The sequence below is a fragment of the Lepisosteus oculatus genome, chromosome 12 (assembly GCF_040954835.1).
Source record: "Lepisosteus oculatus isolate fLepOcu1 chromosome 12, fLepOcu1.hap2, whole genome shotgun sequence".
NCBI lineage: Eukaryota > Metazoa > Chordata > Actinopteri > Semionotiformes > Lepisosteidae > Lepisosteus > Lepisosteus oculatus.
Genome location: NC_090707.1, coordinates 8,476,261 through 8,500,388, shown reverse-complemented (window position 1 = coordinate 8,500,388; position 24,128 = coordinate 8,476,261). Strand labels below are relative to the sequence as shown.

The following is a 24,128-nucleotide window of genomic DNA, read 5'->3' as shown; positions in this document are numbered from 1 at the left end:
CCTGGCCAATATATGTATATACTGTACAGTATACTGGGTGTTTCTTTAATTCTCTGACTATTACACATGGCTATAATCCAGTTACTTTAGTATGATAAACAAGTTAGCAGGTAAATCATCCATAAGAACTGGAAATCTACACTCCGTTTCACAGCACGTTCACATTCCACAAGTGTAACAGATCTTGTACAAACACTTGTTACAGTGAATTATAGTGTTAAATTCTCTCATGACAAGAAGGCTGCCCTCCGCTGTCTGTCAGGGGTGATGCTGTCTATCTAGCTTGTCGGGATGGCAGAAGTCTGAGAGACGTTGGATGAAATCACAGCTGGGCAGGGGCTACCTGCCCCACACAACCTTAAAGTCGCTTTCCATTATACACACTGAAGATTCTCTGCAAAAGCAAAACTACTCAAAACGTTGCTCTGGCGCTGCCTTCAAATCACTGGTACTCAGATCACCCTGGAAAAACCTGTCCTTTCAAATATCCCCCTCCAAAGTACACTTCTAGTCTCACACAACTGATTAGCTGTCCAGACAGGTTTACTACAGTTGCAGCACTAAGAACCTCAGAACGTCTGTGACAGTTTATTTTCACTGTCGCAACAGAATTTTTATCCTGAAAAACATCTAAATAACGGGTGTCAATGTGGGATTGAGGGTCAAGTGGAAACAAACACCCGCAGACACTCCAGGACTCAGGAGTAGTCCAGGACCAGGATTGTGAGCCACTGTTCCAGACAATATAGGGATGCATAAACAAGATGGAATCAGAAACACTTAAGGGCCTCAGAATTCAAACCAAGCGATGTAATGCATGGTGACACACGGTTTAACAATACTGTCTTGCAGTGCTAGGGTAATGCAGGGTTCAGTTCCAGGCCCAGGGCACTAACTAAATAGTTAAATCGGCTTCTGGGAAAATTGGCCCTGCTGTGAGTTTGAGCTTGTCTGTGTGTGTTCGTGTGTTCGTGTGTGTGTGTGTGTGTGTGTGTGTGTGTTCTCTGCTTTTTCCCTGCAATGGACTGGTGTCCTGTCCAGGGTGTACCCTGCCTTGCACCCGCTAATTGCCAAGATCCTGAATTGGAAGAAGCAGTTCCAAAATTGAATGGATTGATGATGTAATGTTAAAATTGTATAATGTGCTAGGAAAACTCACAACTGTGTTCACCAAGGAACAAGAAAGATGTTGCTGCTTTGTAATCACTCCAGGAAAGACCAAACAAATACATCACTGGCTTATAGGTATGTCCTAAAGCAACAAACTAAAAGAACGCAATCTTTTTCATCTTCATCAGAGAAGACTACGAAGCAACCAATCCAAGTATTCCAAACAATGACAGGTATAAACCTGTTAAACTTCTTCAGGACCAACAGCGAAAAACAAACCACAGGACTCTGCATGGAAGTATTTAAAACTGAGAACAAAAGACAGTTTATTACTAAAAGAGTTGTGGATGTCTGGAACAACAATCCATTCAGCCATTTTGTTGAAACAAATATCCTGCCTCCTTTCGTCTTTCTCAGATCCATGTGCTACTGGGAACCAAACATGATGAACGATTATAATGGCCTCCCAGCTTTGTACATGAGGTTAGCATGCTTACATGCATGATCATGGTGATATATAGCTTACACATCATCTTACACATCAACACAAATCATCTCACTTTATTACAGATAAGTCAATTGGGTTGAAGAAGTGACTATGGCACAAAATCACCAATAAAACTATACATTCATTTTTCCTGAACTATTTAGTTTGGGACCTTCTTGTATTGCTGTCTGCTGATCAATATAGGCATCCTTAAAGTAAAAGACAACCACCATCCTTCCATTAAGGCAGTAAAAGAATATTCCCCAGATTTTGCTTCAACTGCACTGCTTTGCTAAAACAAAGACTACAAACCTTAGTGCATTTTACGGCGCTCTTTTAACAGACATTAAAAGCAGCCATTTATCTTATGCTCTCAATATTATTTTTATATTGTGATTATCTTTATCGTTTTTAGTCAATTGAAGTTGGTATTAGTAAGACTGGAAACGCTGACAGTGAACAGAAGGGGTGACAGCGGATATGTAGGAAATCTCAGGTAACAGACCTCCCCTGGCAACAGCAATGTCACAGTCCAGATTTCAGTAGCAGCGGCTCAGCTCATTTTCCATGACCACACAGCTGAGCTCAGAATCCCTAGAACCCTAGATGCATTTACTGACTGTAAGCTGGGCTGTGTTTAGGAGAATTCAAGACTCTTCCCACTCTCTTCAGTGGGTGTGGTGGTGATGTGGGGGTCAGTATTAATTCCGAAATTGTGGTTCTGCTGTATTTAGGTGCATTTGTAAAAGACCGTATGAGTGATATGAAAACACTGAATCAGACTGTGTTATCCTGAGTCATTCAAGCACTTTTAGCAATCTCTTTTCATCTCATGCTTAGTACTCACTATGGAGGTCAGTAGTAGGAGCTTGAAAAGATGATGGAGACTTTTATGTACTTAACATACACAATGAACTTGGATAATTCACACAGCATTGTACTTAGAAACTCTTTGATTTCCAAGGCACAGAGAGTAAAAACCTCTTTATTAAGGTTCATATAACTGTATACACAGTTTTACCAAAATCTTATTTAGTATTTCTTCTAGCATTCACACCAAAAGGCTATTGGCACAAGTGTCCAGACTTTAATAACAATTCTAATCAAATAATGCTACTAATATCCAACTTCACAATTAATCAATGTGACTTTTTGGCCAGGACAATAATTGTAGTTCATTTGTATGCACAACTTATACAACTACACTGTTGTAAATATTCTATAAACATCATATTATCAAACTTTATATATGGTAGACTAAACTCTCTTTTAGAGTGTTAATAATGGATTTTCTTCTATTACATTGATGTGAGCACTCCAGATGTTTGAGAATATGTTTGAGAAAATAACTGCTCTGTCCTAATGTCTATACTTTTTGGTGTACTCCAAAAATCTGTGCAAGAAGAATGTGGATGTAATCACACTGTAAATATGCTAAGTCTATGCAAATGACCCACTCACGACTTGCAGTTACTTGTCATGGTACCAATGAGTTTACTGCATTTTGCCCTAGGACACTACATCAACAAAAATATACTAAATTAAATGTATCGTCCATTTCAGCCAATATCAGACCAGTACGGTAAAAGTAAAGGGCTTCCCACTAAAACTGCTAATTAAATAAGAAGGAAGAAAATGTGAAATTTATTATACAAAGTCATTGGCATTGAATAAACCCAGAGCTAGATGGGACAGAAGACAGAAGCCAGGAGCTGAAACTTTACAATATTACTAACATATCTAGCTGATGCTTTTATTTAAACCTACTTAAATCTGCACCCATTCATGTAGCTGGGTCCTTTACTGGACAGCTCATCTGCAGTGTCTTGCTCACAGGTACAACAGCAGCGTCATCCAGAACCTCTAACCACAGCTCAGCGCTGCTGCCTAGTCAGGACAATGGGGCGTAACACACAGCCGCTGAAATATTCAGGAGTTATCCCCAAACAAACAACACCTAGTCTTCGCAAGTTCAAAATACAAAGAGTGATCATGGATCTGGTTTTTCCTGTCCCACCAAGTGTCATTCTTCCTGACCATCCCTCAGCGTGTCTATAGAGCGCACATTCCTTGCAGGAAATTCCGATTTTTTTTTTAATGACTGAAGACTGAAGTTACAATGAGTCTTCAGATTTCAATAATCAATCTCCCAGCCCTCATCAGGTAGGTCCCTAACCTCAACAAGGCTGACTAGTAAGATCCTCTCCTGAACCGAACGGTGGAGATCTACAGTTTTATTCTTTTCTCCCGAGGTTCTCAGATTTTAGAAAGAAAAACAACACAGACAACAAAAGACCAGTTCAGTTGTCAGGCAGGTAATGCCTGCTGTGGACGCACGCTACTGCTGTAGGGAACTGACAAAAAAAAGGATTTGTGCTTCTGATGTTTTTCCGCAGACTAGATGCATTTTGCACGATTACCTGCGAAGAGTTGAAGATGTATTTTCATTTATGGTATCTCCTGAGTCATCTATGCTAATTTCAGAAGAAAGCCTACACTGAAACTCTTCAGAAATGCAGCATGTGTTTTTACTACTATTGATTAATTCTGCAGTACTAAACGGTCACAGCATTTGAGCACTATACAGTATTGCAATATGCTACAGAATATGTCACGGCTCACTTTCCCATTTGGATGGTTGCATGTGCAAAAGATACACAGGTTTAGTGGTTTAAATCACCCTAAAACAATGCCACCAGAAGGATCATGCTCTGGGATTGTTGCTGTCATGAACATCACAATATCAAGTCACTAAGACAATCAGGATCTGTCATTAACATCATTAACCCCCCCCCACAGCAACACCAACTGACAGGAAACACCTGTGATTGACTTAGACCTGGTCAACTGTGTGCAATAACAATGGAGAGACCACCTGAGGGATCACATAGTCACAGCAGTATCTGCAGCTGGTAACATAAACGGTGAAGATTCTTTAACCCAGTTGCAGCCACTTGATAAATCTGCTGCCAATAGCCAAAACAGACCATCCCCCCAACATAAAGCCATCACATCAAGCTGCCTGACGGTCGTTACCATATCAAAGCTGATGACAATTTACTCAATATTAGAACAGAGTATTGTCTGATGAAATTTAGCTCTGTGTCTCATTTAGCAATGCTAGAATGTGTGCACAGAAGAAACCACACAAGGTTTATTATGCTCTGTGTATCACAATGGCATTGCTTTGAATGGGGTAGTGCAGTGGTATTGGGAATTATTAAGGCTACATTAAGGAGTTAGACTGTCTTTTATTAGGATAATCTCTGTATTGTTAAGTCATATCCCAAGAACATATAAGATAATTTGGATATTTGGCTACATTTGGCTAGTTGTTATCCATAACAGGCTTTAAAATAAAATAATTTTCAATATTTTAGATTTAAGAGAAAAATAAACATCTTTATGGCCAGCATTCTCATTACTTAAATGAATGTTAATGAGTTGAATTAATGAGGATGACAAATACCATGACAGTACAATAAATTAAAAAGTGTGTCTGTCCAGAACTCATTCAGTATTCAATTATTACTATTACTATTTTAAAAATGTTTTATCTCTTAGATGAATATACTATGAACCTATAACACACCTTTCTAAGGATATTTTATAAGACATACAGTACTGTAATGGTTTCTATGTATTTTACATAAACAAACAATAACAATAATGATACTGTACATGAATGCCTGTTGTCACATATAACAATTCCTGCTACAGTACACTACATGCCTACAGTATTAGTATACTAAGCTTCTGCATAGCTTATTTTTGGAACTTTGTATTCCTAATAAAAGATTTGTGAGAATTACAGGTGTTTTCATTTTTCATTTGATGCATTCATTCAGGGTACCCCTGGCACATTAACTCTGACTGAAAAATATCCTGCACCAAAAAACAAGAAAGGTTGTTTGACTGAATTTAAAATGAAGCATACTGTACTTAACATCTTTATCCACTTCTGCAAATGTCACAGACTGTAGTCTATTGTCAGCAAATGCATAAACTGTTTTTAAGCTATGACTTTGGCTAGATCCGTGAATATTTAATAGGAGATCATTCTTCTCCCCATGGACTAAAATCTTAATGTGTCAGCTTAAGCTCAGAGTTGTTTTATCTTAACAAAAAAAAGGAAATGAAATTTAGAAAAACAAGACACCCTGAGACACCCTGTTTTTTACTACGTATGGAAAGAGAGAACCTCTTATACAAATATCATCAGGATTTAGTGCTCCGAAGGCAAACTCAGTACTGTACGTTCTGAACTGATGGTTCTGAAAGCAAAGCAAAGAGCAAGGGTGGTACCTCTTCACACCTGGTACAGTACCACCCTTCAGATTATAACTTTTACAGGAAAACACAAGATAGCACTTTTGAATCTAAATACGATACATCTTTTTCTTCTGTAACTAAAATGCAGCCACTATTTTCAACCAGATGAATAGTTCATTTACCTTATTAAAGTTAGAAACAGAAATAAACATAAAAATCGAAGCACTAAAGCTGCACAATAAATCAGACAGCAGTCCCAGGGTTATCACCTAGCTATGAGATTGAAACAGAATTACTTATCACCTTTGTCTTTGATCTTCATTATCAATCACACAGTGAAGAGCAATACGCATATTATACAGAAAACATCCAAATGGTGGCACCTTCAATGGAAAGCACACAGTATTTCTACGGAAGGATTAGCACAAAAGCAAGAAAGCCCTGCGAAAGGTTGTCAGGAAACCTCTTCTGCAGAGGAATTGAAACCAGGGCTTGGATATCTAAGGGCTTACGGGAGAGTATACATGTCTATAGCAACAGTAACATGAAGAACATTAAGGTTACAAACGAGAGAAGGCTTTGTGATCCCTTTGTGATCATTCTGTACCAAGTACAGTAGTAAATAACATGATACAGGATATTGTTTTCCTGGACATATAACTAACTGTCAAGAGTCGAACATGTTATTAAATGTCAAGTGATTCCTTTGGCCAGAAGAGTCTTCCAGCAGCCTTTTTTCTGACATTCAGAGCTACAATAATAGTCAAGCGTCTGACTGTAATTCGACTGTAATTAGTCCCAAATATTTTTTCCGGGGTAACTGGGAAACAGCCCACAAGGGAGCTGGAACTTAAGATCCTTCAAATCCGCAACAGCATTTTTTTACAATTAATTTTAATTCAGAATTTTAATTAGAGTTTTTCTAAGATCCATGTAAAAACCTGAGTGGCAAAAGTTTCACATTTATATACCCTAGACTGGACACCCCATGGACATATTGTAACCATTCTATTTAGTGCAATCTATATTAATATACAGTATGCCGACATGCAAATCATAAGCTCATTGTTTTAATGTGATGCATCGTTTTTGTCTTAAAAGCTGTTAAAACACACACAGCTCGGGACAACACTGAAAATTGAACGGGGGTCACTTTCTTTCACTGGGCCCTGTCTGTCAGGCACAATTTTGGAACTTGGAAACCCGGTCAGATTTTATTATCCAGTGAGTTTTGCAACGTGACTGTTCAGGAACGTTCCAGGTCTCTTCTTAAATGCTGAAGCTAACATGATGAAAAATTTTCAAGAACACTGTAACAGAAAACTCATCTCCAAACTGGAGTCTGTATAGAAGTCACAGATGGCCTCTGTCCTCGCTGACTCATTCTGCTCACAGATTCTGTTCTTGGAATGAACCTCTCCTTCTCCGTCTAAGCCACCTGCACTGCAGGTCAATTCTTCTATTAGGAATCGGAAAATCCCTTGTGTTTTCACAAACAAACATTATCTGATCAAAACTGTTTATTGATACCTTCACAATGCTGGGCGCCTACAGAAAACCAGAGAAGGAAACATGTAGTGTAGATGGGGTGTGAGATAGCAACCCCTCTACCCAAAGGAAAAAACACAATATCGTACAGCAGTTACTGTACATATATGCTGCATTTACAGTATAATTAGAACTGAGTATGTCGCATGAACATTTCTGAAAGGCGTTCAATTGGAGTCACTACCTATCAATTAATATACAGTATATAAACAGGAAGGGAATGAGAAAACAGCATATCTGAGCTTTATCCTAACCTTTGTCAACTGATAATGTTCATTTTTTATAGGAAAATGTATAGCTCATTTGGTTTTGTGATACTAGCAGGCAGCTTGAGACCCAGTGGTATGAATGAATCTGTAAATGAATGAAGGACTCACTCAGTCTACAGTGCCTGACAGCTGTAACAACAACGGATATCAAAGGAAAACACTACAATTAGGGGTCATCTTAGCAACACCATTATCAAGTCTGGATGAGCAACAATCATTCTATGTAACAAAGATAAGAATATCACAAAGACATTCAGAAGCTTAACCTTTTAATTCTAAAACGCAGAAAGCTAATCATTATAATTGTGCAAGTAAAGAACCGAATAGCCCATAAAATATGTTCCTTTTTTACGTGAATGGATATTTCTAAGACCACATAATATAATCTCCAATGTAATCTATTTTTATAAAATTTCAGAATTTAAAAGTTCACACGTGTTTTTGATATTAAACGTAATATCATGCTAATATACTTTTAGTTCAGTGAGTTAATAATAATAATAATAATAATAATAATAATAATAATAATAAGTGCTTACATTTATATAGCGCTTTTCTGGACACTCCACTCAAAGCGCTTTTACATGTAATGGGGACTCCCCTCCACCACCACCAATTACATGAGTTAAATTACATATAGATTATTAAATTTAAACTTACTAGCGAGATAGCCATCTGTAGCCTCTGTTTCCATAGTCAGGGATCAGAACTGTAGAAATCAAAGCGAAAAATCTCATTAGAAAAAATATTTTGTAATCTGTCATATCTTTGATAATGTGAATTAAGTATGAAGTGTTTTCTAAAGATACAGTACTCTCAAATTTAACCCTAAACAAAAGAATGATTTCTTTCAGCTGGAACGTGGACTTTGTTAAAGCTTTAGCAATGTGTTAAACTATTTTAAAAAAACGTTTACTAGCGGCTCTTAAAAACAAAAGGGCTGGTCTTTCTTCCCTGTAGTGAGGTTTAAAATTAGATCTTCACAGAGATTTGGTCAAACCTGATTAAAATGTACAATATGCGACTTTATCCATCTACACTATACTAGACAATTGATTCTAAAAAGAGCTCTACAGCTGTAAGAAAAGAATTATTCTACCAGAAATAGAATGCATTTCATCAAGGAATGTACTATTTTAAAATCAGAATTCAGAAGGATCCCACTGCACCTTTTTAAACCTTTCCAAATATTAATAATGTATGATAGGATATCAGCAGTGTTAAGTGTCCTGACATGACTGAATTGTCAAGGTAACAAAATCAAGTAGAATGCAGACAATATTAATTGTCAACACGTTTCAAGCCAATGACCCAGTAAAGAGTAAAACAAACTTTTCATCATTTTACCAACATGACAGTATTTATTAAAAAATATTTTAACCACACTTTCGTTCACTACTGAGCAGTTTCTTACATATCAGATAAGCAACTCACTATTGAAATCTCACTTCAGTGGAATCTGAATGTCACTGATTTGAAAAGGAGCTGATTTTTTTAATAACTCTACAATTAATACAATTATAATACTGATTTCATAGCAATAATTAATAGTGTGTATAAGAAATCTATGATGATTGTGTCGACAGTTTTTTTAATGTACTTCATCTCCAAATCTCCACCTCCACTGGTGTTAAGACAAAGGGTTTTAGGTTTCAAGCAAATAAAAGTGAACAATTTTATTATTAACTACTACTGTGGTGTGATTTGTTAGTTCTGGTAACTTCACATAAATCATGCTTAGATAACCATGTCTCATTTAAAAAAATAACCCATATTGTTTTTATGCCATTTTTATTACAGCTCAAATTTAATCCAAGGACATGTCACTTTTAATATGCTGTAATTAAAAGTTGCATATGTGAAGCAACAAAGATAAAATCTAGGCTAATCAGTCACATTAAGCCCATTAAAATATCAGATAATGAAGAGATTTGCAATTAAAAACTTTGCACTACACTATATACTGCACATTCACATCAGTGACAGTAATTCTTCATTCATTGTCAACTACAGACCAGTTTACAGGATGAGCACAAGACTGCATTACCCTGTGCAACACAACTATACAAAACCATCAACACTCAGACATTTCGCAATATGATGAATATAGCAACAGATAATAATTTAGAGCAGTTTCCAGGAACATCCTATTTACAATACATGTGTTCCATCACTATGGACAAAATAAAGGATACAGGATAATGTAAGGAGACTTTACTCCATTATTTAAGAATGGACAAACTCTCTTAAGGGAGATTAAATATCTTTGGAAACAGGATTCTAAACTGAATGTAAGAATCCTCGTAGTTTCAGGTCCTTTTAATGCAGGTTAAATACCAAAATTAAATCTTTCTGAAAGTACTGGTGAACTACGAATTAACCACTTTGCTTTGAAGACTCAGGACTTAAGCACTGAGTTACACAACTTCCTCAATGTATTTAAAGCACCTTTAATAAAAAAAAAATCATATGGACCTTGGGTTTTTATTTTTGGTCAGTAAATATATTACACATTAATGGAGTCCTAGTCAGAAAGATGTACATCATATTTTCTGAAATTACTTTCTCACTAAACCAAACAAATAAATTAATAAAATAAAAAAATATTTATGAATGCAGATTTATTCTCAACTAACTGGTTTTGAATTCTTCTGAAGGCGGTCAGTCTAAGTGTTCTTGAAGGAACCTAAGGCTATAAAACAGCGTAAACATAATCAATTTTAATCCCAGGCAACCTTGGAAAACTTGGCTGAATGTAAATATTTGTTACAAAAAAAACTTGTTTTCCATTACAGGTAAAAAAAAAAAATCCTGTCCTCTTCGTTTTCTTTTTCTTCAGAAATTGAAAATATAGTATTCCTGTTTTACAGGTAAATAGATTCGGATCACACTGACTGGCTAGTTAAGGTATCCTCCCACTCTGGACATTAATGTCAAAACTGACAAGTGCACCAACAGTTTCACCTCTTGGTTTAACATGTTTCAACACACTCAACCAAACAGCAAAGAGATAAAGGCTCTGAACCGCCAATCACCCAAATGTGTGACTTCAGCGCTCTGTCCTTTATTGCTCCATCAATACAATTTCCCTTAAATAAACCTGTCTCGTTAAATCACCCTCTTTTAAGGGGAATTCTCCTTTACAGGCATTCAGTCATAATCCCACAGATGGTGGCTTTGCACCATTGGCTCCTCAGCCAAGCACAGACACCAAATGTCTGAACCTGCGGTTCTCTTATACTCAGTAGGATTGCAATCGCGATAACTCATCATTGGTGGGGTAAAACGAACCCATCTCACAGCAAATTAACCCAGCTTGTGTTCCCTGTGAGGGGATGAACAATCCAATATTTGGTTAATTCTGTTTCTCAACGATAGGAAGAGCGGACATCGAAGTCATTAATTTTAGCTGGGCCAAAAGTAGTCAAACACATCATGTTTTTCTTTCTTCACTTCACTAAAACCATTTCAGTAAGGGAGGAGCAACAATAATATGGTATTTACCTTGAAGCACTTACAGCAATCCCACTCAAATGGATACTGTACTCCTGTATTAAGGTAATCGGTCTTATTGAATGCTGACAGATGTTTTCCTAATGTTATGAAATAATACGTCAGTCTGGAAACAATTTCCATGTATTATGCATGTAATAAACTGCTGTTAATAGTAAAAACAAAATAAATCGTTAGCCATTACATACAATGCATAATATGGACTAAACACGTTTTTGTATGATTATTTTTTACATTTAGTTAAAACATCCACTTAGTAACTGCACAGAAAGAAAGACACATTTTCTTTGGTAAAAACCATAAATGAAAAATATAAAACAGACTTCATGCATCAATCAGTAAAATGTCCCACTTCCTTTAGGATGTCATGAGCCTTTTCACAATTAAACATGTACTCACATGAGCACAGTGAAGCATTTCTTAGAAGTATGAACAAATATTCACCCTATTGGACCAGTTTCAGAATAAATCCTGCTCTTTTCTGTTTCTTTTTTTACAACACTATGCTGTAGAACATTATTTAAAACCACCAAAACTCGAATAAACTATTATATGGGACCTGGCAGGAACAACTCACCTGTGGAGGAAGTTTTGATTGAACAAGGGAAGGAGACACTGACTATTTACTTCAGATACAGTAGACCAATCAAAAAGGATGATGAAAGCTGATGACCTTGCAAATTCTATTTTAAATATTAATGCTGCCGGCTTTGAGACTGTATTCCTGATGGAAAAACAAGATTGTAAGATTGCCGCAGAATCGTGGATGTACTGTAACGTTTGGCCTTCTCTTTGCAGGAAATCCAAGAGGATTACTATTGAATAAGGCACGAGAAAGCAGAAATGATCTGGAAGCCATTAACATTTCGTCCTCTGAACTGATTCAATCTTTCAGGTTTGCCTTTGAGTAACGATGGGTGTTGTGACTTGAAGAAACTGTCAAGGGTGAACACACATGCCATGGCTCTCTATACTCAAAGGCCCTCACTCTGTGAGTGGGGATGAAACGACGTTTTTTTCTTTCCATAGGATGCTATGCGAAGTGGGCCGGCAATTTCCACCAAGAATCAAAAACAGGTTAACATATTATTCCACTCCTTTGCAGTTCAGAATACATCGAATAATAATAATTAAAAATCACGTGCTGTATTTTGTTGCTGCAGCCGGAAGTTTTTGCAAAGTGAGAATTACACGGGATTTTGTTCAACAACCGTGGGCAGAAGATTCTGTTTACAACTTCAGCTTCTTTGAATTTTTCCTCTGAACAAAAGCAGCATATATTTCTATCAATCTAGACACACTACCGTAGACACAACTGGAGCACACAAAAGCACTAAAAGTGCCCATCAATGAAGTCGGGTATCTGGGACCTCGATGCCTAAAGCTTCTCATATGGGTACCACCCCAAGATCCCCAAACTGCTCTTGCTCTAATTCTGCCAGGTATTACAGGGAAAACATTTGCTAGCTTTCTGATTCCCACAATAACTCTTCCCCGAGTGGATGCCCATTAGGAAATTGGAAATTGCTGTGACCCATAGGTCACTCATTAGTTTTGCAACACATGCCGATTATGAACTGCTGGAGAAACAGAAGCCCTGGCTGGCCAGAGCAATCAGACAGATTCACTTAACGTGCCTTAAGCCTTTTCTACCAAATTAGGTAGACATAAAAGGATATACCAAATTGGACCCTGTTGGGGGGTGGGAAACACAAAAATCATTTCCTCTTCTTGTGATGACAGACAAATCACCTGAAGACGGACTGAAATGTGTGTTAGATGTGTACTCAAGATAGTGCGATCTATCCAAAGTATGGCATTACCTGTGTACTCATTCCTAACTCAGTTCATACAATGAAGCGATTTAAATTAAAAAACGATCAAGAGGAAATTGTTGTGTTTCAATCCTACTGAAATCGTTTCCAATTAAGCTCTAGAAGAAATCCTTTGCTTTAAATTTCATGGACCCAACATTCTAGCTCTGCGTCTGTCATAATTTATACAAACACACTGTATCCTCTGTTGTTCTTCTGAAATCTGTATTTATTTTACTTTCGAGTTTAACAGTTCAAAATGGGAGAATTAATTTGTAGCGTTTCAAACAACCTTTTGTGAAGTGTGAAAAGATTGAATTAGAATATTGCTTTGCTCATTTTGGTGTTAAAATATGTGCACCATTTTGTTCTTCACATGCATACTTACACAAATCACATTTGAAATATGGCCACTTTCGTTGTTGTTTTCAGAAATCTTAAGTATTAAATGCATACTTTGCATGAGCTTTAAAACGTTTTTAAAAGCCAGGCTTATAAACGTCTGCCTATCCAGAATCATACCGTTCAGCCCTTTAATAACAAAAGAGTTTGTAAATCAGATTGTGAATATCCATAGTAACACAGCACGAACCCCACACACACAAATTGTACCAGCTAACAGGTGCACAGCACAGAAACATACACTCACACTGTAACAAATGAGCATGCTGGTGAAAAGATTAAGCAGCCTTTGCTTCAGTGAAATCAACAAATTCTAGTATAATGTTAAATATTTAAGTATGTACTGTACTTTCAAATGGTTTTCCAAAATAGCCAAATTAAAAATGGTACGCTCGCAACCAAAAAGCTAAAAAAACTCTTCAAAGACAATGTTTAAAGTCGTGATTTCAACAACAGTAACAACACCTACTATACTAGCAATGGATTTCTAGAAGTATTAACAAATTAATACACTACTGGACTTGCTTCATGATAAATCCTGAACAGCTTGTTTCTTTTTTTTTTTTTATCAACGCGCCATCCTGTAAAACGTCACTTAAAACCATCCAAACTCGGCTCTTGCCTAACATATTGCGTATTGTGTACGTGTTCCGAGTTTGTCGAGGGACCAACATTTTTCTGGGAGAATTTCCACAAAAAGAGTTCCTGTAAATAAAATAAAACTGTCACAAAATAACATGTCCGAAAAGAGAGGACTGAGGAGGCAGAGCAGCTCTTGCCTAGTTCTTGTCTCTAGGCATCGGTTTCTACAAACAGAGTGCCCACGTACATTATCATCAGTTAGCTCAGTCACTGTATGCTGGCAAGCACAACTGCCTCTCAGACCTGAGTCTATCAACATAGCCTATACCCTTGGGCTGTTCAAACGCATAATAAATATATACAATCTCCATCTGGTACTACTATTCGCCTTTGTTTTTTTTAACTATAAGCAGAGTCATGACCCTAGATGCCACCACATACAGTACCGAAAATACTTGAGATAATTTCATTGGTAGAAAATCCTCTGCTGATACTTCACACGTAACAATTGATAATTCCTTAAAAACGGTAACACACGAAACTGCACCAAGTAAATCAACAGGTTAAGGATATCTTTCTTGCTGCGTAGCTCTGTCGGGATTAGCCTGACTGTCAGCCTCTGACCAGAGCCCTGAAGATAACGCGTTGTCTGGGATTTGCCTTCTACTTACTTTTAAAAAAAGCAACGTCAGTTCTTCGAGTCAGAACGAACAGGTCCCAGGTTAAAAGCTGTAGTCTGTCCCCTCTGAAAAGTTCCGATTTCTGTTTATTTGAGTAGGCAGGTAAGATTGCTTCGTTTTTTCTTGCTATTCTCAATAAGAAAAAAAAAATTAAAAAACTTTCACCCCGCCTCGTTTCCCGAGTTGTTCAACGATAACCCCCCCAAAGGAAACAATGACAACACGCCCCCTCCCTTGTAAATTACTACTGATGATCCTAATATGAAAATTATAATCATGTATTTAAATGAGTTAAAAAAAACGCACAACAGGGGGAACGCGGCTACCAGCTCATAGAAGAGGCATCTGTTTAAACGACTGGAAGTCTTCTTTATATGTTTTTCCTGCTTGAAAATCTTTGAAGAAAAAAAAAATGAAGCTTTCTTTAAACTCTGGCAAAGTACCACATGCGTCAGAAGGAACAGGAAGAGAGCCTGTTCACCAATTAAATGGTTAAGTGCACAGTAACAGAAAACACCTCAACAAAATCTTTTAGGTTACTTCCTCCGAACTAAACTAGCCTGTCAACATTTCCACTGTACCCGAAAACCTGAAAAAGCTCTGTCCGTTCACCGCACCTGTAGAAGTTGGGTGTCCTTTTTTTTCCCCCTGAGATTAGACTTGTACGAATAAATCATGTCATAGACGCACGGAGGAGGAAGAAGAAGACAGAAAACGAACTTTTAAGGGATGCTATTAAATAGGAGAAGGAAAGTTCATTCGCAGCTGTGCATAAGAAAGCGATTAACCAAGGAAAAACAGGATCCACCGGTTTCTAAGGAATCAGCCCAGAAAAAGAAAAGGGGAGCAGCCTATATGTTAAAACTGAAGCCAACGAGTCAAGGCTAAGTTCTTGGGTTCTGTGGCCCCAGATCACAAATAGACAGATTTTTGGACCCACTCAGACAGCGATATCTTCACTTGTATCGCGTCTCCATTCCCACTGAACGTACTGTACAGTATGCATCAGCGCTCGACATACGTCAGTGCTTAAAGCTCTGGGATATGTGGATGTGCTGTAGAAATTAGCCCGCCGATAGCACCGGTTTAACTGATTGATTAGGAATGACAAGCCGGACGCATACGACCTCATATTAGCAACGGTGAACCGATGCAATAGCACAACTTTTGCGTCTTACTCTACAACACGATCCCGGGTCCTAAGGCATATCGGTACCTCTTTCTACGGGTCAGCAACAAGTGTGACGATCGACGATTAGCGAGGCGACATGTCACAAGCGAAATTCAGTCTTGGTGATGCAAGACTCTTTCGCGATGTGACTGATCAGAGTGACAGCAGAAAGGTTGTGTTGTCCTGTAAATTCTGCACCATTGTTAACGCTGGAGTATTTCATTTAAGACAGATACCTCCTGGAATATATTGTTATAACGCTGTTATATTCTTTTTTTTTACCTTAACAAGGCAGGAGGTGAAACAGTCCCATTACCTTTGCTTTAGATCTAGACATTGCGCCAGTTTCCTTTTTTTTTTTACTGTTGTTGCACAAAAGAAAACTATTTTTTGAAAGATAACACATCTATAACAATAGTTAATCCTGTTTGCACTTCCTCCATCTTCTTCCAAGCCAGGCAGGCGAACGAGCAGTGGCTATTCTGGGAAACTGGTCTAACGCAGAGAAACGGATCCCCCAGAGCGGCCGTCGTGTACTCGGCAATCGATTACAGACAGGACTTCACAGCCGAGACTAGAAATACACGATACGCGTGTTTTATGCTGTTTGACAACAATTATTATTTGAAAGACAAGAGCGGTCATACAGCAGCGAGTCTGTATGCATGTTTTTTTTTTTTTAGAAAGACACGGAAAACCACAAGTTGAATAACGCAAAAACAAACCGATGCTTGATGCGCTGCAATTCATGCAATGGAATTTCTACAACTTTATTAAGATTACTCATTTTACTGTATTTACTGTAGTTCTTACTCAGGGTGCATTCGATAATGCACAAGCATCATCATACATCTCTAGCCACTGTTCAAGAAAGAGCAAGAAATTAAATTATTTGAATTGTTTTTTAAAACTGATATTGTGCACAAATCATTTCTACTGTAAGGAGTTAACGCATGATGCCACCTTCTATGTAATGACCATCACAAATAAAAAAAAAGAAAAACGCAATTTAAGAATTCTCAGTCCATTATTTCCTCTCTGTGCTCTCATTACTATTTTAAAATCCAAGTTACTTATTTGTGCTCTCCTATATTACTTAATTATATTGCAGTTCTAGAGTGTTAAAAACAATGACCACAGCGTCCTATGATTTCTTCAAACCATACACAGCTGATTTTGCTATTACATTTTGTTCAGCTACAAACTAATGTATTTGTAACTATGATTCTTAATTATTATAAATTTGCGAGTGCCCACATGCAATATACAGTACTGAAAAAACATGTGGTTAATATATAGTATAAACTGGTTTCTTTTTTGCTGGATTGATAGGTTACAAGGGAAATATACCCATTCAATCTGTCAGAAATTGTAAAGGAGATTAAACATTCCTGTCTTCCATGTGAAAAATAAAAACTAAAAATAATCACATATTAGAGAAACAGAGAAAAAACCCCACACATATTTATAACAGCTCAAATCTAAGCACTATGATGGGTGGCCTGTAGTGGTCATTTAGCAGGATTTGTACAGGAGATCACCGTAAATAATTTACTTATTAAATCATTTACTTATTACTTATAAGTCTTTTGTTGTAAATTTTCATGACATTTACTTGGAATGAAATGCAGCCTTACGTGGACAAAAAAACGAATGACAAAAAATGGATCTGGATCCTGGAACATTAAAAAAAATTGAAAAGTTTACATTTGTTAAGTCTTTATAAAATGTTCATTAAGGGTCACCTGTAAGGTTGTAAGTTTTATGTACCTAAATCTAATTTCGGCAAACGATTATTTCAAGAGGGTAATAATCCAATGTTATTTTTCTGGATTTTATTCTAGATCGTGATCAGAGAGAGAAGCAGGGGAACAGATGATGATCTTGGAATATGACAAGTACAATGACAGTATATACAGTATATCAGCTTTGCGTGTCAAGCTGATGGAGAAGGATGAACTTGCCCCCACTTCCAAAAATATACTGAAAAGGGGCATAGGTAATTTCTAGTCGCTGAAAATGTGAACGAAGCAGATAGACCACAACATACTGCACCAAACCTTTCACAAAGTCAGGGACAGTAAATTTCATCTATGCTGAAATATTAGTTGAGGCAAACGGTAGAGGTTTACATAGTCAAAAATAACTACTTTTGTGAAGAACATAGTATTTAAAAAAGCTTTTTAGAAGGAAAAAAGAGGAAATCCTTCCGAAAGCAGTTCCTGACGAGTTTAGATTGTCTTGCAAACCCTTTTACAAGGACTATGCAATGACACCCCCCCTCTCAGTTTGTGTCTTTGGCTCCCTCTTGTGGTTACAGGCCTACGTGTCATATTCTTCAGTTGACCCATTTGGGTGCTACACCCACATTTAAGGGAAGAAACTAAATTTCTACCAGAAAGTAACGTCAGTTCTATGATAGGAAAATCCTTTCGCTTATATGACAGGAACTACCCATGATGCCTAAATCATAATTAAGGATGTGCACTCTTTAGCAGGTCTCTATTTAACAGAATAGAACCTAGGTGTCAAACATTCTTTTATACTTTTTCTTTTTAGCTCAGTTGCTGATTAACTACGGAAATTCAAGCACTGAAGAAGCTGGGGTGGGGAAAGAAAGGTTTTTACCCCAATTCTAGTGCACAACCAAGCCGGGTGTGTGTGGCCTCCATGCAATTCCTTTACACTCCTGGCAGGCACAGATGTCATAAGAAGGGTACCTGGATAAATGGGAGTTGGGTCATCAGTCTTTCCCGAGGTTGTCATATTCCAATCAAAGATTTGCCTTTTTAAAAAGAAAACAGGCTTTACTGAGGAGTGCCTCATAGCCACAGTGAAAAACACAGAAGGGGAGTGCTTCTGTGGGTCTTTTCCTGTGCTCTTGGTGTATCTATTTGTGTGACATCTGTGAGGTTTTTAAAACTTTTTCTATTTGGAACCATGCAGGAGGCTTTTTAGAGTTGGGACATAAAGTAGCTCAATCATGTCATTTGAAGAGCTGTAAGACCTTGTCGTAAGTAGCACACGACCATGTGTGCTGACCACCTGGTAGGAAATGTTTGTGTTCAGATCACCGCATTTCTATGTGCAGTAATCATCCTTTGAATAACAGCTGAAAAAATGTTTTTTTTTTAAATAATGACTCATTAGATGCGGGCACAAATGACAACAGCTGAGCCAGTTCCATTGAATGACAAGCTACAATCTTCAAGATCTGAGTTCCACTTGAATCTGTGTCACTGTTTTAGGGACATGATGTACAGGGTAGTAGTGAAGTGAGATAAAACTGACATTATTCTGGTTATGTTGCTGACTTTCTTACTTATTGTAACCCTCCAAGTAAAAAAAAAATGTCTGGTTTCAAATCATAGTGAACGATAAAAGAATGTGCGTCTGGTTATAAAGGGGTAAACCCTTTGCCTTTTGCAAAGAAGAATTTTACTTTCTTGTATTTTACTGTAGCACGTTGTTAAAGAGATACTGTATGTTCCCGCATACAGGAAATTAAAATAACATTTCTATTTCAAATTAAGAGTTCAGGAGGTTTTGAAAAACAAATTAGTTTTCTGACATAACAAGCAAATCAACTGAATAGTTAAATAAAAAAAAAATAAAAAGCAGTCATTGTGTCATCAGCTCTTGCACACAATGAAGGATTGAACCAGAGAAATTGATCTATGGAAGAGTTACTGTATCTTAAATAAATATTTATGTAATTATAGTCTATTTGAATGAGTACTCTCTACATAGACCATCAGCAGTCTGAATAGCAATGGCCTGGTACGTACAGTATTAAAGATCAGAGCTCCTTGAACTACCCTCTAGAAGGTACGTACTGTATACTCAATAGAAATGAATTATACAGTACAGTATGATATATGATGATCAATTTATAAAATAAAACTTTATTTGTTTTTAAATGTTTTTTATAAGTATGGAAAAACAAGCAACAACCATAAAAGAAAAGTGGTAAATATTATAGTATAAGTAGATTTTAATTGTAATATCTATAGATGTACTTTATAGAGCACATACTGTATTTACCAGCCACGTACACTGAAAAACATTTCAGACAATATACTGTAGTTTCTAACAGAAATGTAAGAAATGTGTAAATGAACATGATAGCCGAGGCACATCTGTTTGGAGTTAGAAATGTATTTCTTCATAAATATTGTGCGAAACAGAAGTTAAAGACTGTATTATACGTAGCATATGAACAACAAAATTACAGGTTGCTCAATATACAGTAACCTTATAGTACGATAAACCATGAGCATAGAATTTTGTTCACAATAAAGGTAATGAATAAGTCTTGTTATGGTGGAACTATTAAAGTGAATACAAAGTACCTGTGGTATAAAGAGTTACTAAATATTCTAAGTATGCTGATTAGAATTTGTCACATTATATTGAAGTCTAATTCAAATGTTAAGTTATGGGATCCAAAAGACATACATGTGGTACTTTGTAACAGCTGGATCTTTTACCCAGTGATCACTGGATTGAATTGCTAAAATGCAATAGAATGTTTGATTATTAATGTATCTGTCCATTTACCCAACACATTCATTGCAGGTGCACAATGCAGTACACAAGCAAAGTAACTCAGGCGTGGATTAAAACAGGATGTAAAAAGAATGCAGAATGCAGTACTAATGTGTTGAGCAAAACTACATTTATTTTCAATAAAATCAATAAAGCCCAAACCAGGAAAAATGAGAAGAATTCAAAGTCTGTTGCTAGTGATTTTTTAGAAGGCATTTCAACAGCTGTATTTAAATTTTGATGATCAACGGAGCTTCAGTGAATTCATTTTAAACAACATAAAACACTAAATGAAAAATTCCAGGAGTCGGGGTTAACTAATTCTTCAACTTTTTTTTGCAATTACTTAGAGTTGTGTTCTGATATACTGTAGCAGTCAAAATATTTTATAGGTCTACTTCTTTTCAATAACCTAATACTATTTAGCATTTTCCATCAGCTTGCTTTAGCCAAATATTTTAGGAGTAGAATTTATTACCTTGTGGCTGAGTTTTCTCCTTGTTGGGTTTATATTTTTCTTCAGATGTCCTTACCTCAAGATTCTTGGACTCTGTTATAAAAATAAAAATGTAAGTGTTTCTTATAGTTAACGCCACAAAGCTTTAGTGCTTACTATTTGAAGTGGAACCTTATTATCAGATGATGAAGTAATTGCAACAGCACATTCCATGTTCACGATAAAATATCGATGGTACTTGTTACTCTGAAATTGAAAGATTTTTTTTTAAAGATTGTTCTTAAGAACAAAGCCCGTTCTCAGGTTCAAAAATATCAGAGTGGCCCTATTATTACATATTTGAAAAATTCATTGAAAAACAAAATACATTTATTTGAAGGCACTTATTTGAAGGCTTGTTAATCAGGTAAATAGAGATAATGCGATACACTATACTCGTATTGATTTGAAAATTGTGCTGCACGTCAGTAAACTAAAGACAAAGAAGAGAGTGCAAACCTTTTCATCCAGTCCTTACTCATTCCAAAGCAAAACTAGAATACAGTGGCAAAGATGTCAGCGCAAAAGTTCCTAAAAAGGTCCAATCACAAAGAAGAAACAGTGGTGGGAGGTGGGGAGGTTTGATTGGGAAATACCCTTTCTGGATGAGCTGTATGGCTGGATTCCCTTAGGACTCCTCTTGGGAATCTCAGGAAATCCCTTCTACTTCTACAGTATTTAAATTGTCCCGATAAGACTAAGTGAGTTTTTGTCTAACATGGCGCAGATGACAAGATTTTCAGACCGCTGCCCTTTTCTCTTTCCTTTTGGTTCATGGCTCTTCTGTGACTCGAAGTGCTGGAATCTCCCAGCCGACTGACAGACACATCTCCCAGCGGAGCTGGGTGGATCCACACACACACGCACACTGCTTTGCCCCTGAATATGTCGTGAATTTGGACGATCAAAGCAGTGATCACTATTGACAGGACTCATTTGCAGAGAGCATTCTCTTTCAAGTGAAGAAGTTTCCACTGTAAGCTGTTGATTGCAGAGACATGACTCTGTTTGAAGGTGAAGGAAAACCGTTACAAGCCCCCTCCCTCCCTCTCTCCCTCCCTCCTCACCACTAGCACCAGCAGCAACAGTGCACTGTGGTTTCTCTCTTCAGGGCTGCACAGGGTTTTTCCATACAACTGTACTGAGAGGCATTAACCCTACAAAAGCCACCTGGGCAGCCTTTAAGGTGTTAGTCTTCCCTCCTACGCCAAACCAGAGATCCTTTTCATAGCATGCATGCTTTCCATTGAAATATACATCTCGACACGATTTAGGAAAAAGGAAATGATGCGTGTTGAAACCGCTCTGCAATCTGTTACAGTACTAGCACTGTAGCTGTAATATTATATAATCTTTTGGGTCATCATGACAGATGAGTTTACTCATTGTTTTATTTTAACTAAACGCTTGTCGCACTCTCTTAAATCTTAAAGGATTTTACGCTTTTTAAACAAGGTTTCACCAATTATCCAAACCACGACAGTAGTTAGGGCTAAAACGTGTTTACAGCACGGAAAGGGGACATGGAAAGGTTAGGAATGAAATGGCAAGAAACATTGCTGGAAAGCTGCAATTGCTGTATGCTGCAATGTGCTATTATTTCTTTGTCCATATTTAGCTGTAGTTATAACGTGGAGAACTGTGTATCTCAGGGCACCGTCATCACTGCCCAGCATCTCAGAAATTCATTTTCACAGTGATATAAATATCTAAATCACTCAAACAGGACAAAATAAATAGACATAATTTTGCAAACACTAAAGAGATGAACATTACCTCAATTTTATAGTTCCATTTTCTTGTGAAAGTACAATTTTTAATTTTGATATGTTTTATCTTTGACTCTGCAACATAAAAAATGAAAATTGATATGATATTGTCACGGATAGCCAGGGAATTTAAAACAACCCAATGTTCTGTGCTTTATTTTAGCTTTATGTTTCAATTGTACCAGCATTATCAAATGTCTATTAACGTGAAACCCTGTTGTACAACAGCTAACAGGAGAACAATAAAATGTGTTTTGAAAAAAACATTCATATTGAGGTTGTGCTCGGCAAGAATTCGGATTCTCCATCCACAGAATTACTGCTGAGACAGTCAAGTCATGGCGTGTGGAGACCCAGGAGTCTGTGGTGTTCTTACAGTCTCGGGGGGTATTCTTTAACCACTGCATAAAAGGGTTTAACATTCAGCTTCATCTAACATGCAGAGGTCAGCAGGTGCCTGACTTCATACACACAGTTCTATGCATTTTGCACAGGTCAAAGGCCCTTGTCTAGAGCTTCCCTTACCACAGTATCAGCTTTGCTTCGCTTGCAGGCAGCAAACGCGTGCAGAGATGTATAGGTACAGAAAAAGCATTTTCCATGAATGTTCTGCAGAGTGCACTGCCCTGTGTGAAACCTGTTACAGTGAAAAGGTCAGAAGGGTTTCTAGGCTTTCAGTACTATAGGAGAAAAAAACAAACTACTAAACCACTTTATTTACACCAAGGAGAAAAACAAGCAAATTATTTTTTTCCTTCTTCACTCAATTTTGCACCTGTAAATAGTTAAAAATAGCAGACCTATTTTCCTAAACAAAAGAAAATATCAAATAAACAGCTTTGAATAAGACATAAGCTTTCTTTTTATTTCCAACATTTCTATTCCTATGGCTTTTCCATAAAATTAACTTGCATTAACCATTAATGTACCGTTAACAATGTTTACTTGTGCAGTAATTGCATGATACACATTCTGCCATTAGATATTTATTCCTTCGTAGCCATTGCAGGATTGCAGATAACTGATTCTTACATAACTGATGTAATTAATAAATAATATAGAATATTAAAATATAAGCAGTCTGTGACATATATTGCTTGAGCCATGTGAACAAGATGTAGCAAATAAAGAAACAAGATTCCAAGATCACATATATTTCATATTTAATTGCAGATCTACTTGATCTCCACAGACATCTTTTTAGTGTTATGGTCATTTTTTTCTCAATATTTACAGCTATTGTGAAAATGCATATACTATGGCAGGTAGTCTTTAATAATTCACACAATCTAGGAATCATAACAATATAATACAACAAACGTTTATTTTTATATGAAAAATTAACTTATCAAGCAAAGATTTTAAAACTTCCCACTAGGTTTTGGTAAATGATAATACACTTTTCTCAATGCACACAAGTCTTTAAAAAAGGTGATCTATATATAATCTGGAAATGTGCATATATGT

General features: G+C 36.9%; 1 protein-coding gene across 14 annotated transcripts in view; it reads right to left on the bottom strand.

Moving 5' to 3' along the window:
* The window catches only part of ikzf2 (IKAROS family zinc finger 2), a 60,149-nt gene that overhangs the window by 30,166 nt on the left and 5,855 nt on the right, over positions 1-24,128 (bottom strand). For 2 of the 14 annotated variants that reach the window (XM_015358582.2, XM_015358594.2), the window contains exons 2-3: positions 20,875-20,946; positions 8,347-8,395 (exon numbers count right to left, since the gene is read on the bottom strand). Coding sequence is in view for 10 of the 14 variants with exons in the window: in XM_015358594.2 (XP_015214080.2) it covers positions 8,347-8,380 (34 nt within the window). In the remaining 4 variants the exon portion in view is untranslated. Of the gene's footprint in view, positions 1-8,346; positions 8,396-11,190; positions 11,346-11,776; positions 13,381-13,401; positions 14,618-14,668; positions 14,959-14,983; positions 15,270-15,294; positions 15,866-16,130; positions 16,430-20,874; positions 20,947-24,128 lie in introns of those variants that run through there. The other 12 variants (XM_069196442.1, XM_069196444.1, XM_069196443.1 and 9 more) reach the window with 12 other exon arrangements.